At 43.9% G+C, this 13,645-nt stretch overlaps 1 protein-coding gene across 1 annotated transcript in view; it reads left to right on the top strand.

Moving 5' to 3' along the window:
- The first annotated feature begins 1,207 nt into the window (after positions 1-1,207).
- Positions 1,208-13,645, top strand: part of ADAMTS2 (ADAM metallopeptidase with thrombospondin type 1 motif 2) — a 173,989-nt gene continuing 161,551 nt past the window's right edge. The window contains exons 1-2 of the mRNA XM_014886901.2: positions 1,208-1,313; positions 2,276-2,637. Of these exons, the coding sequence (XP_014742387.2) occupies positions 1,226-1,313; positions 2,276-2,637 (450 nt within the window). The 5' untranslated portion in view covers positions 1,208-1,225. The remainder of the gene's footprint in view (positions 1,314-2,275; positions 2,638-13,645) is intronic.

Below are 13,645 nucleotides of genomic sequence, written 5' to 3' on the forward strand. Positions count from 1 at the left end.
CCAGGAAAATTCCTTGGCAGAAGACCAGCTTCCTGCAGGAAGCCATTGCCTGCAGCTTTCCAGAGAGGTCTAACACATGCAGAAACAGTGAGAATCAGCCTGGGGTAGGTAGGGCTGTAGGCTGGCAGGGCCACTGGGAGCACAAGAAGGGCTAATAGGATTCTGCAAGGTTAAAGAGTAAAGTGGTGAAAACAGCAGATGATCCCAGTAATGTAAAAGCTGAGTAAATATATACATTATTTGAAGGGAATAAGCAGTATGGCATATATCCTGGCCATATGGAAACAAATATAACTTGTTTTCTACCATAAAGGCCACTCTTGATTATTTAATTATTTAAAAATCCTTCTTCAATATTGTATTTATAGTATTCCTAAAGACTTTCAGGGTCTATCTCTCCAACTGCAGACATTTAATATAAGATTGCAAGAAGTAATTTCAGTCTTATTAGCAAATAGTCCAAACAACTTTTCCTGTGAAATGGCTGCTTAGAGTAATTTATTGGATCAGATTAAGATCTCTGACCGTGATTTGCCTCTGCCGGTGGCAATTTTTCCATTTGGGTCCCTGCTGTCAACTGGAAACCAAGACTGCAACACAACTCATGCCGAGGTGCCTTAAGTTTGTCAGCCTCGTTTGTCTGTGCTCGTTTCCTTACGGATGCGCAGCCGGGACGGCGCGGCCCGCAGACCCCGCTATGAGGACGCTGCCACAGCTCCCGGGAGCTCCCGAGCCGGACGCGGGGCGTTTCTTTTCTCCTCCACACGCGTTCTGCCAACTCCCGTCCCCGCCAGCGGGCCCGTCCCGGAGCGGGGCGCGGCGCGGGGCGGGCGCTGCCGGCCGGGGCTGCCCGGAGCGCGGCGGGGGCGGCGCGGGGGCTCCCGGCGGGGCGGGCGGTCCCGTCCCCGCTGCCCGCGGCCCGTCCCCGCTCCCCGCGGCCCGGCTGCGCCGTGTGGCAGCGCCTCTGTCAATCAGCCTGACTTCACTCCGCACGCCCTGTGCTTCCAGTACTATACCCCCGCCGCCTCCTGGTGTCTCTGCTTCGCTGCGAGCCGGGAGCGCGGCCGCCACTGCCGCTGCGGCTGCGGCTGGGCGAATGCGCGGGCGGCGGGGCGCGGGGCAGCGCTGAGCGGCGCGGAGCAGCGCGGAGCGGGGCTGCCGCCTGGCCCGCCCCGGCTGCGGGCAGCCCGGGCGCCGGCCCCCGCGTCGGGCCGGGACCGCCGCGATGGACCCTCCCGCGGGCATCGCCTGCGTCCTGCTCTGCTGCGCGCTCACCCTGCCCGCCGGCGCCCTGCGGCGCCCCGGGGACAGAGGTAGGTCTCCGCCGGGACGCCTTCGGGGCTGCTCGCCCTGCCCCGCCGCCGCCGGCCGGTGTCCGCAGCCCGCCCGTCCCAAGTAGCGGCTCGTCGCCCCGCGGCTTTCGGCTCCCCTTGAACTTCTTCTACGGCTACTTTTGCCAGGTTTCCAGTTGTTTCCTGCAAGCGGCAGGCGGGGACGGGGACCGGGCTGCCGAGCGGCCGGCGGGGAAGGGACGCGGGAGCCCCCGGCAGTGACAGCGCTGCGCCGCTGCCCGCAGCCCCGCGCCGCCCGCTGCCTGCCCCGAGGAGCGGGCGAGCCCCGGCGGGCAGGGAGCGGTGCCTGGGATTCCCCGTGCGGGCTGAAACACATGGCAGCTCGTTTGCCTCCTCCTCCTCCTGCCCGGGCCATCGCCTCCGTCCAAAACTCCCGGGCTCCTCACTGAGACCGCTCCCGATCGCTGCCCGCGGCGTCCCCATCACCGCTCGACTCAAACCCGCCGCACCGGGGGTAGTTTGAGGGACGTGCCTTTGCCGTGCAGGCTTACCACCTGCAAACCCAACCTCTGCCCTGCCCCTGCGAGCAGTCCCGAAGTGAATCAACGCCCTCTCTTCAACGCTCGCCATGCGGGAAAGCCCCAGAGTCCCCGAGGGTGTGTGACCTGGTCACTGACTGGGTGTGCAGGGGTGCGGGGTCCGGGCTGGATGGGCAAAGGGGAGCGGGACCTCACTGCAGGAGTACGGGGTTCTGGCAGGAGGGTGGGCTCACGCTGCCGTCTGCTTTTTTGGGGAAGAAAAGGCAAGTTTGAGTGAACTCAGCACACTTCATGCAGGTGAACCAAGTGCCTGCAAAGAGTGCAGTGTCCATCTGACTTATGTAAGTGTCTGCTGTGCTAATGAATAATGGAATAAAAATCCCGCGGCATCAGGATATGTTTAGTTCTAGTATCTCTGTCCTCTCTTGCTTTCTCCCTGTAAAGATTCAATCCTGAGGAATATAGAGGAGTACAGCCTTGTCATCCCCACAAGCACCGATTCAGAGGGCAGGTTCCTATCCCACTTGGTGTCTGGACCGCCAAAAGCACGCTTCAGGAGAGCTGCGGAGGACTTGCAACATGAAGCAGCAAATGAGCAGATATTTTACAATGTCACTGTTTTTGGAAGAGAGTTTCACTTCAGGTTACGGCCAAACTCCAGGCTCGTGGCCCCTGGAGCAACAGTTGAGTGGCAGGAGGACTCTGAGGAGACTCATATTGAACCTCTCTATGGGAATTGCCTCTATGTTGGGGATATCACTGATCTGCCAAATGCTTCTGTTGCTATCAGCAATTGTGATGGACTGGTAAGTTACTTTTGTTACTATATCAAAGATAATGATATTAATTTCTTACAGTCTTCAAATATAAAATGTGTGGACTGTCAGAAACTCACACCTCATATGGTAACTGTGAATGCAAATTAACTAATGTTCCCTTGTGTGGGAATAGCTGTGCTGCACCAGGAGCTGCTTTACAGACAGTGGCACTAGAAGTTTGAGTACATGCTCTGAGGTAGCTACTCTGGAGCAAAACAGCTGAAACCAGTGTTTATGTTGATTTGTGGTGAAGTTACTTGAGGGATCTGATGCTCTAAACCAGAAAGTTAAATGGCAAGTTCTCAGCATTTTCTTCCACTTCTCACTTCCAGCCTCCAAGGGTAACTGTTAGAAAGAGTTAATCCCAAATAATGGGCTGGACTACCCTGGAAACAAATTTGATAGGTAAAAGATTTGGTTTGTCCTGGAAAATTTTAATTTATTCAGAGTCTGTTTTCTTGGATATTTCACTTGGTGAGTTTCATTGCCTAATCAAGTGATTGATGAAAAGTTGCAGAAGACTTTGAGTTTTATGAGCAAAACAGCCCCCTGTGATACATTTGTCAAAGCTGTGTGTTTTAAAACTGGTTGCAGCTTTCTGTTCTGGAGTGCATGTTCAGCACTCAGATTGTCACTGTTTGTCCCTGACATCCTAAACTGTCACACTGTCAGTTGAGCAGTAATTACTGCACAGGGATTTGTTTAGTGAGAAAAGGGCTATATTTTTTATCATAATGACCAATTTATCCAGCCTATATTTCTTTGCTATAGCCTTTAGAGTTTGCAGTCTGAGATTGCTTAATTATAATGCATTCTGGCTCTGCATAAAGAGCCAGTAGGAGTCAGTTGTATTTCTATTTATTTAATCATAGGAAGTTGTTCATTTGCTGTGCCAGGAAGATGACATGTATGGAGATAGTATGTTGGCTATCTGAGAATGGAAGGGAATCAAATTCTTTTCCCCTTAGTCTTTCCTTTCCTGTGGTTTCTTCTAGCCATGTGCATTCCTGTTTTGAGAAGCAGGTTTTAATGTTGCAGTTGTTTGATGTGGACAGCTGGCTGAGGGTAAGAGAAGCACCAGGACTGAGCAAGAAGAGCCATTCAGAGAGCAGAGTGTGAGCCTGCAGTTCTGCCTCGGGGGGGAAGCAAAAGTTCTGTGCTCTCCCTGTATCTAGCACAGATCATTTTGTGTAAGGCAAATTTACTTGCTCAAGATTTACTTGCTCTTTGCTTTTAGAACTGGGGCAGAGCCAAAGCTCTTCTTCTTTGTTCATCTGTGCTAAAAGGTGGAGGAAGATCCTGTTCATGGATACTCTTTGCCTTGTGCTCTTCTCCTCAGCACATGTGTTGAATGTAAGGGCAGGGGGGAGCTTGTTCCTGCTTCCTTCCAGTGTTTGGCTGAGTGTGGGCTCCTAATATTTAGAAAAAAGGGTTATGATAAAATAGGAGTTAAACCCAAACTTTGGAAGAGACTCTAAAGGTCAAAGGCCTCATGTTGCATGTAAACATGACAAAGAATGAGAATGGTTTATAAAATGAAGTGAAAATATAAATGAAAAGGCTTTATAAATTACCACTTTTTTCACATTTATAAATGCACTCATAAATGACTGGAATCCAGACAGCTACCAAAGGAATTGCAATTTTCAACTTGTATGCCCAACCCCTGTGCCTGCCTTTTCCAGTGTTCTTGTTTTCATTAGAAGAAGCTGGAGAGTTGGTCTGGGCTGGGAGGTGCCACATTCTAATCTGGGTGACTTTCATATGGAATTGCAATTTCTCTGGTTCTGCTAATACATTTGGAAATGGGTTACTGCTTCCTCCAGACTGTATCTACATGGTAGATGTTGCAGGGCAGAGATGTATTTTTTTTTGCCCAGGTCATTGAGGCCTTCCTGCAGGAAGCATTGCCTCAATACCTTTAGGCTGTAAAGATTTCCCTGAGACTGTGCAGTAAATCTGTTTTGGAAGAACAAATTGAACGCCAGTCCCTTGGGTACCATGTTCCATCTCTACCCTTTCCCTCCATCTCAGTTTCTTTCTTTCTTGTGGGGTGAATGTATGAAACAGATTATCAATAGAATTACACAAACTCAAAGGAATTATACCAATTTTTCTTCAAAAGCCATTGCTCTGTGGACAGAAATAATAAGCAAGTAGCCACAGAAGTTAATACTGCTTGTAATTGTCTCTCCTTTTACCTTTTATTTCTTGTTTTTTTGCAAGGAGTATTGAAGAGTCCTTGGAACAATGTGTTGCCAGCAAGACATACTTAGAGACCACTGGGCTATATGCTTTTCTTGGGTTTGTTGACTTTTGGATGTGAATAAAGACATGGACAAGGCTATTCTCAACTGCTTTTCTATGTCCGTTTTTTACTTCACACCTAGTTTTCTTCAGTGGACCCAAGTATTTCCACCTTTTCTTGGTTATTCTGGAGAAAGGAATGGTGGACCTCTCTTACAACTGAGTTTTTAACTGACAAGTGTTAGAATTTTACATTATAAACTTGATTAATTTAATTCCTGGTATTTATTTTTGAAGTGTTTGCTTTTGAAGGTGGTTTGACATCTGTCTATGCTTCTCGTGGTCTCCTGTCTTTTGCATCAGCCATCAGGGCTGAAACAATACTGGACTTGAAGTGTCCCACTTCGATTTTTACATTGCAAACTTTTGTTGATTGAATCTGGTTTAAGCCAGCAAATGCATCTGCCACCTTGCCAACTTCTGATGTTATTTCCTTTGAACATCCCTTTTAGTTTACACTTCACTGCCAACTATGTCTTATTTTCCAGTTATTGTCTTAGAAGAGTCTGGCTGGTGGATTTGGTATTGCCAAATGAAAAGTTGTTGGAAGGAACTTACATGAAAATAGTAGATCTGTGAAGGGATTTTTGGACTATACTATAAATGATGAAGATCTGCTGCCCTGACCAAGGAGATAAGCATTTGTTAGGCTACTCACAGTTTTCTGTATCAGAAGTCAAGAAAACATTTATTGACCTAAAAATCAAATCTGAGGCAGATGAAGAGAACTTCAGAAGTATGTAATCTAGGTGTGTTGTCACCTGATTGCAAGGAGAGGGTCATTAAAAATTGTGGGTGAAGAACCAAAGTTAAAGCTAATCAGTAGATTTTTAACAGCTGTCTGAATTATGAATGTAATTTTTACCATATTAAAAAAAAAAGTACCGTGAAAGCTTTCCCACTTAAGATAAAACCACTTTGGACAACTCATTATCATCTTGGTTGGCCTGATAGCATTGAAACTAATTCTCCATTGAGTGGGCAGAACAAGCATGGTCAGTTCTCCATGGCCTTCAGGCTGTGGTGGAAGGTGTTGTGCTTTGAGTATGTTCTTGGTCCTTGGCCAGATTCTTACTTGTGGTGCCGCTGGAGGATGAGAGAGCTGGCTGTCCTCTCCAAGGGTTGTCAAGGAGAAGTGGTTGGAGGCTGTAAAAAAATGCTATAAAACAACAAAAAGCTAGGATTATATGAATTCTTCCAGATTATTGCCAAACTATGGGAACTGTCCTTCTTCACCTCAGCAGATGAACCTGCCATTGTAGAAGAACTCTTTACACATCTAGATTTTTGATAAATACTTCTGCAGTGCTTGAGGCAGATGTGCCAAAAATGCCTTCTTGAGGTCGACAGGATGGCACTGTTTGGTTGTAGAAATTCAGAGGCATAGACTCCCTCCGAGTCTCCTCATGATATTTGTAATTTGTGAGCTAGAATGTGTACTCAGACAGGAAAAACACAATATGAACACCACATCTAAAGTGGATAATGAACAAATGATTAACTTAGGCTGCAGTGCAGAGTCAGATGTACTGACAGGACTGAGAAGACTGAGGATCACTACTCCATGATGAACAATCAATGTGATCTGATTGCACCCACTGAAGCAAAAGAAGGAGCTTCAGTTTCAGTAGCACACCACGATGTCCTAGTTAACCTCTTCCTTTTTTAAAGCTAGAAGATCATCTGTCCAAAAATTTCACAATATTGTCATTAAAATAGAAAGTTATTAGAAGAAGATGTATAGAAATTGAGCTTTTCAAGCCATCTCTTGGCTGCTTGTTTTCTAAATGAGCTGTGAGCATTATGAGAGTACCAAGACAGGCACCTTACAAGTGCAATGGACTTGTTTCTTCTTGTGATGAACCTGGCAGGGTTTGCTCTACAACATTTCAGTCTTTCCTGTGCTCTGTGCTAACCCTCCCAAACTGTTAGCGAGCAGCCTGCTGGCTGGGCTGGCTGCTTGCCCAGACTCTGTTTCTTCTAGAAATGCTTGGAACACCAGCAGTGCTTTTTCGACTCATGCCCAATGCGACATTATCTGTAGCCCTGGGTTCGCCTGGGTGGGTTTGTGGTGATCCATTTCCCTTTCCTAACCAGTCATGGATTCTCAGGAACTGGCTGGTGCTTTGGTTGCTGTCAATACAAGTGCACATCTGTCAGTTGTCCCAAGATGATGTTAGGTATTTATATTATGAGTATTTTCTTTCCTTGTTTTAAATGAGATAACAAAATTGGTTTTCCTCAATTTTTATTTTACAGGGTTGTATTAATGTAATCTAATTTCTGAAGTGTAAATGTAGAATCTCTTGTTCAGATCCAGTCAATGGTGTTTCCTAAGAGCAATTCCAGCTACCCATGTGAAATGCCCACCTTTCTCCCCTTCCTCTTGCTACCTTCCCTGCATTCCTAAAGGCATTTAGATTCCTTGTGAAGTCTAGCCTTGTTTAGTATAGTTCTTCTCCACTTTGAGCATGAGCGTGATCTCTTTGAAATCAGTGAATTTTAAGGTTATGTTGTTATATACTGCCCTGACAAAGGTGCTTTCTTGGAACTGCCCACAGAGTTGAAGGTGAATCTAACTCACCTTAGGTGGAACATGTAATTTACCTGAATAAGGGGGTGAAGGAGCTGCTCACAATGAATATACCAGAAGACAGACATGCTTATGTAACTGTGTTACTTTTCCTTTTAGACATCCATCTCCTGCTTTCATATGGATTTACAATTTAGTAGTGTTTCTTTTTGATCTGGTTTTTGGATTACACGGGTTTGTGATGTAGCAAAAAAGCAGAGCTCAAGGTAGCACAATATTATCTTCAAAGTCTGGTCAGGTCTAGTGCCTGACAGTTAAAACAGATGCCTGCTACAAATAATTCCAGTAATTCCTTTTCTGTATGCTAAATTCTTAGCATTTACATTATGGTGGGGTTGTTTCCATTTTAAGGGGATCAAAACTGGGCATATATGATCTTTTCATTTGGGAGCATTTTCTGATTAAATTAATCCAAAATCAAACCAAAATTGCCATCTGTGCTTCTTTTTTTCTTTCTCCATTTTTTAGTGTAATGGCAAAATTCACTGTGGGCTTTTTTGATAAGTAGAACTGTAATACAGTGGCAAAAGCGCAAATAATTTCTGTGACACAGTACAGAACAAAATGTAAAAGCCATTCTCATTAAGGAAACAGCAGCCCTTCCTCTGCAGATGATCAATGGGATCACCATTAACCCTTTATCAAGGAAGGGCATTTTGAATTCAGCTGGGGTTTCCACATAGGTAAGCCAAGCATGTATGTGAATTCTAGCACAATCAGAGCCTGACTGCACATCCCCATCTACACACAGCATTTAAAAGACCTGTGTTGCCTGGCAAAGCAATGGAGCTGTTTTGATGCCTAACACTCCAGCATGTCCATGTTTTCACAGGATAGAGACTTTGCTTTGTAGCCCATTCTCTGGGCTTCTGCTGTTCATTTCCCTGGCCAACACAAGCCTAGTTGGACAGTCCCTTCTGCTGTGTGAATTGCACAGGCTTTCCCTTTTAAAAGTTATGGTGTGAAAGACAGAGTGTAAACACTATGATTCAGCCTCCGACTGGAGTAAATTATCCTCTGCTATCCTTAAAAGAGACTTTGTCATCAGTAAATACTATTTTTTTTTTCTTTGCATCTTCTGTGCATGGTTTATCTCACCTACATTTTATCTGAGAGCAAAGCAAGTAATTTCCTACATCATACAGGTGGACACCATCTGGACAGAGTATCCTCAGGCAGTCAAAACTGGTATCTTTGTGGTATGTTATAGGCCTCTGGATAAAATAGAAGTATTTATTTGTGTCCTGTTTGACCTTGTGTTGCATTGTCTTCATTGTAGTAGTGTCTCTGCTGTACTGTACCCTTTGACCCTACAAAAACTAATTTTCCAACTAGAATATTAAACTCTGTACATCCAAGGAAAGGTGCCTAGTGTCTCTCGCTTCCCATCTTGAAAGACCCAAATATAGGAACTAATTTTGATAAGGTCGTAATTAATTTCTGGGGTAAGCAGAACATCTATTTTGGGAAGTCTGTCCCTCCTTATCTTCCGAAGGTGTGTCCCTCAAAAAGTGCTGTTAGCTCACTTACCTGCCAGCTCACTACTCCTTCCTGGTGTGGTGAGGCTGTTTCCTGAGAATTCAAGACTCCTGCAAATGGCAAGACATTACCACGTTTCAGGTTAGTTACATGTTTACTTTTTGCTACAGAAAGTTAAAAATTTTTTTTGGATCAACCAGAATTCCAGCTCTTGCATGGAGCAGGACCTTTTCTCCAGAGATCACACTAGTGTTTTATTCGACCTACTTCTGAGTACTTTTTATTTATGGTGACTGTTGCTTTGTAAGCAGGTCATACCATTACTTAATGGCACACTAGGACATTTCTGATACCGGCTCTGATTAAAACAGGTACAGGGAGCAGGTCTTGAGTGTCTTGCAGGGGGTTGCACAACCTTGCTCTGATGTGCACACCCTCCTTTTTGGATCACTTTATCCCTTTATTGCTTTCTTTCTTGCAAAGTTTCAGTAAGTTCTCTAACACATCACATCTGGTTCCTTTAGCCCCTTTATCTGAGTGTGTTTTAAATTCATCTTTGTTTGCAGAGTCTTGACACAGCGGGTTCCCAGTTTTAATAGTCTGCAAATGAAAGGCCCACATTTCACACGCTATTTTCAGCACTGCTCTATTAAACTGTAACATTGAAAAGAAGAGTGTCCTCTTCAAGTGCAGAAGAGCACATTGCTTCCTCATATCTAAATCCCAGCTTCACTTATAGATCTCAGTTATTCCCAGGTCTCAAAACGTCTGGTACTTTCTTCAGATCTGGAGTTCTTGGAGTCATAAGTGTGCATCTCAGCATTAATGTTTCTGCTTTTTCTTCTGAGTAACTGTTTTTTGTTTAAAGAAAGAGTTTTAAAGTAAGTGTTTCCCTCAAGGAAAAGACAGAGATGCCAGTTCTCCTTCTTGAAGTCTCAAAAATCACCAGGCCAGTGAAAATCATCCCAAGTATGTTGTTTTGAAGGTGTCATTTTACAGTACAGATGAGTTTCTCTTTACATCTTGTTTTGTCTTGTGTGTGCTGAAAGACTTTGTGCACTGGTGTGGGTTCCGTGGGCTGGCTGCCCCCCAAGTGGGGAAGGTTCATTTACTGAACATGGTGACTTCAGTATCATTTTGTCCTCTCTAATGCCACAGAGAGAACCTGCCCTCAAAGCTAATTCCTATACTTGTTTTTTCCCCTGTTTGTTTTCCAAATCTTTGCCTTGCTGAAATGGAAGTCTCATATGTACAATTTGCTGTTACTTTTTGGTCTTGGCATCTCAAGTGTGTTCAAGTTTTTCAGTGTTAACCATCAAGTTTATATTTTTTATTTTATTCCTTTTAAATTGGTTTATGTAAAATTTAGTATTTTGCCCCTTTATTGCTGCATTTGTGACCTTTATCTTCAAAACAGAGACAATATTAATTCTTCATTTATGCAGCTCTCTGTGGAGAATTCAGAGCTTGGAATTGCCCCGTGTCCCTGGCACTTTCTTACTCTTCCACCTGCAAAGTACAATTTTACCACTTTTCTTTTTGATGTGGTGAGCTATAAATACAGCTACTCTAACTTCTTTCCTCCTGTCATTCCCTTTAAATTTTCCTGTAGTTGCCACCTCTGTGTTTGAATATCATTATATGGTCAGACTGCTTTTTCCCAGCATTTAACCTCTAGCCTAGTGGACCTCAGGGGACAAATTACAATCTATTTTCCACTGAAATTAAGTGTGAAGCCTATTAATCCTGTAATGAGAAAGTCAGTGGACATCACTGGTATCTGTGGATAAGAAGAGCTTCTTCTACCTGTAACTAGATACAGCTGATTTATGCATTTAAGTTATTTCTCTTCACTAAATGTGTGGGGTATAGGTTGCTGTTATTGCCCTGTAAGGAGAGTGAATGATCTTTAGAGTTTTTTGAGGCAAGAAAACTGGAAAGGAATACCTGGCATATGGTGAACATTTAAGCTGTTATTTGAAAAACATGAAATCAAAATATCTACCTGAGGTTTAGGGTAGCACAGAGCCACACCTTGATGTAGGCCCTGAGTCTTTAAGCCTTTATTAATGTGTTTTCTGATTTTCTGTCACTGTGAGAATAATGAAGTGGATGTGTGGAGAAGAACCTGCCTGGCTAATGAGAAGGCTGGCTAATGAACAGGCTGGCCAGCAGCTCTTTTCTTTTACCCCATCACTTACCATCCTGACAAGAAGCAGCCCATGAAATGGCAGGGGGCATTGAATTTTGTGAATGATACAGCAAATTTCTACAGGTGCTCTGAGTGCAGCTCTCTCAGCCTGCTGCTGTGCCTGCTTCCCAAGGCTGTGGGCAGTCCCTCTTTCACCCCTCTGTGCCCTGGGTGCTGCTGGGCTGCTCCTGGGAGAGCCCTGGACATGCACCAGCCCACTCAGGCAAACCCATCCAAAGGCACCTTCACATCACACAGCCAGGATGGGCTCTGCAGACTCAGGGCTACTCTTGCACAATTTGGTCTGTGGGAGGGATTTCTCTTTCAAGTTTTGTTTCTGAACATGTGCTTTTTTGGCATGATTTAATGAATATTGTAGAGTATAGAATGGAGAAAGTCAAAATAATACATCGAGTCCAACAGGAAAGAAAGGCTTACTTTCTTGGGAGTAAAACTATTTCAAGAGCTAAGCATAGTAATGCACCACATACATTTTAATTCAAATACAGTAAAATAATAGAATTTAGAAAGGAACAGTGGAAAGCACAGATTTTACTCCAAGCACTTGCTGAATTTTTTGATTAGATGTTAGGAAAAACTTCTTCACCAAAAGGGCTGTCAAACCTTGGAACAGGCTGCTCAGGGAAGTACAGATGTGGCACCTGGGGCCATGGTTTAGCGTGGACTTGACAGTCCTGTGTTAATGGCTGTTTTTAAAGATCTTCCAAGTCTCTTCCAACCTAAATGATTCCATGGCTCTGTGATTCTAATTTCTCTGCTCTTTCTCCCATATGCAAAAGGCAGAACTAACATCCAGTATTTGCCCATAGCAGCTGCATCTTGCATTTCTCCCATGGTAAAGTGTGTGACTCCAAGGCTGGTACAAGGGCTGGTGCCCATGGCCATCACATCACCTGCAGGGCATTCCCACTCCCATGACAGAGCCCATGCTTTGGAAAAAGAGGTTACAGAAAACACAGAGATTAACCAAGGGTAGGTGGCAGCACAGGCTGTGGTTACTGTTTTAATAGTGGGTTTATTTGTTTTAAATCATGTTTTTTGGGTAAATCATGTTTATCCAACTCACATGCAGAAGAATATACTTCTTCCTTTTTCAGAGTGCTAAAATTGCAAGGCTTTTCTCTTTCTCCAAGCAGAGGAGCTGTGAAAGGAATGTGAGGGATGTTGTTCAGAAAGCATTCTGCAAACCAGAATGTATTTAAGAAACAGTCTTTGAGAAGTAAATCACTACCTGATGATGAAGACAGCTGAGCTGGGCCAAGAGTCTTTCACGTGCCAACGCTCTCATGTGACAGGAGTTATATTGGAAGATGACAGGCTTTGAAGCTTGCAAGGCTGAAAACGTCTAAAAATTTTTTTATACCTAAAGTAATAGCTGTATAAAATGGTGTCTTTCAGACTTCAAAACACTCTCTGTAGAGCACCATGAGTGTACCATACATAAGGTCACGATATTTCACCTATTGAGCAACAAAAAAATCCCCACCCTAAAACCCAGAAGCAAAAATTTTACGCCACTTCTGTTCAATACAACTTAGGACCTCATGGATAAAGAAGTTTTAGAAGTTAATTTGGATTGATTTCAGATTTATAACCAAGCTTGAAATCAGAGTTTTCTAATAGTTTTAGGTTTCATTGTAAAAATGGTAAATCCACCATTCATCAGTAAACAAAAATATTTAATTCCCAAATAAGTGCTAAGAGGTGTCTGTCAATATTAAATTTGTTTGCAAAGTTACAGCACATTAAGGCTGACATAAGCAGCAAGTGTAAAAATGGGATTAATCAAAGGATGATTTAGTACTCTGAAAGAAGAATATGAAACTCAGTCTGGATAAGTAATAGACAAGCAAAGAAAGACAAGACCATTTACAAGATGTTTTGAATTAATTTAAGCTTCTCAGTAGGAGAGTGTAATGAATTTCTGTGAAAATAAAGTGCTTAGTTCACTGCAGTCAAATTAAGCCCAACAATAATCATACACATCTTATTAAATAGAATAAAGATGCTGAACCTATGAAAATACAGTGTAATCTTGCATTTTTCTAAACAGAAAATCACACAGGAAAAAACTCAGATCTCTGTCAATGTTTGTGTCATGATCCAGCATCATTTTTACATAGGGGCCAGGGAGGTCTCATGGTAAGTATCTGATTTTTGGATCTGTTCCAAAGCTGCTGAAGTGAATGTGTTTAGTTTCACTGGCTCTGTTTGGCTTTGTGTGGACAGGTTGATTAGCAGAGTATTTGGGACAAAAAGCAGGTGATGGAGTATTCACATCATGACCTTGTCTTTCACCTTGTTCTCTGTCCCCTGATGCAGTGGTGGTGGGGAGGGAGGTGAGTATGAGAAGCTCAAGTGCAGCTTTTCCCATGGCTGTTTATATCCCGTGTGCTGGATGGAAC

This window comes from Sturnus vulgaris, chromosome 15 (genome assembly GCF_052056855.1).
Source record: "Sturnus vulgaris isolate bStuVul1 chromosome 15, bStuVul1.hap1, whole genome shotgun sequence".
In the NCBI taxonomy this organism is placed as follows: Eukaryota; Metazoa; Chordata; class Aves; order Passeriformes; family Sturnidae; genus Sturnus; species Sturnus vulgaris.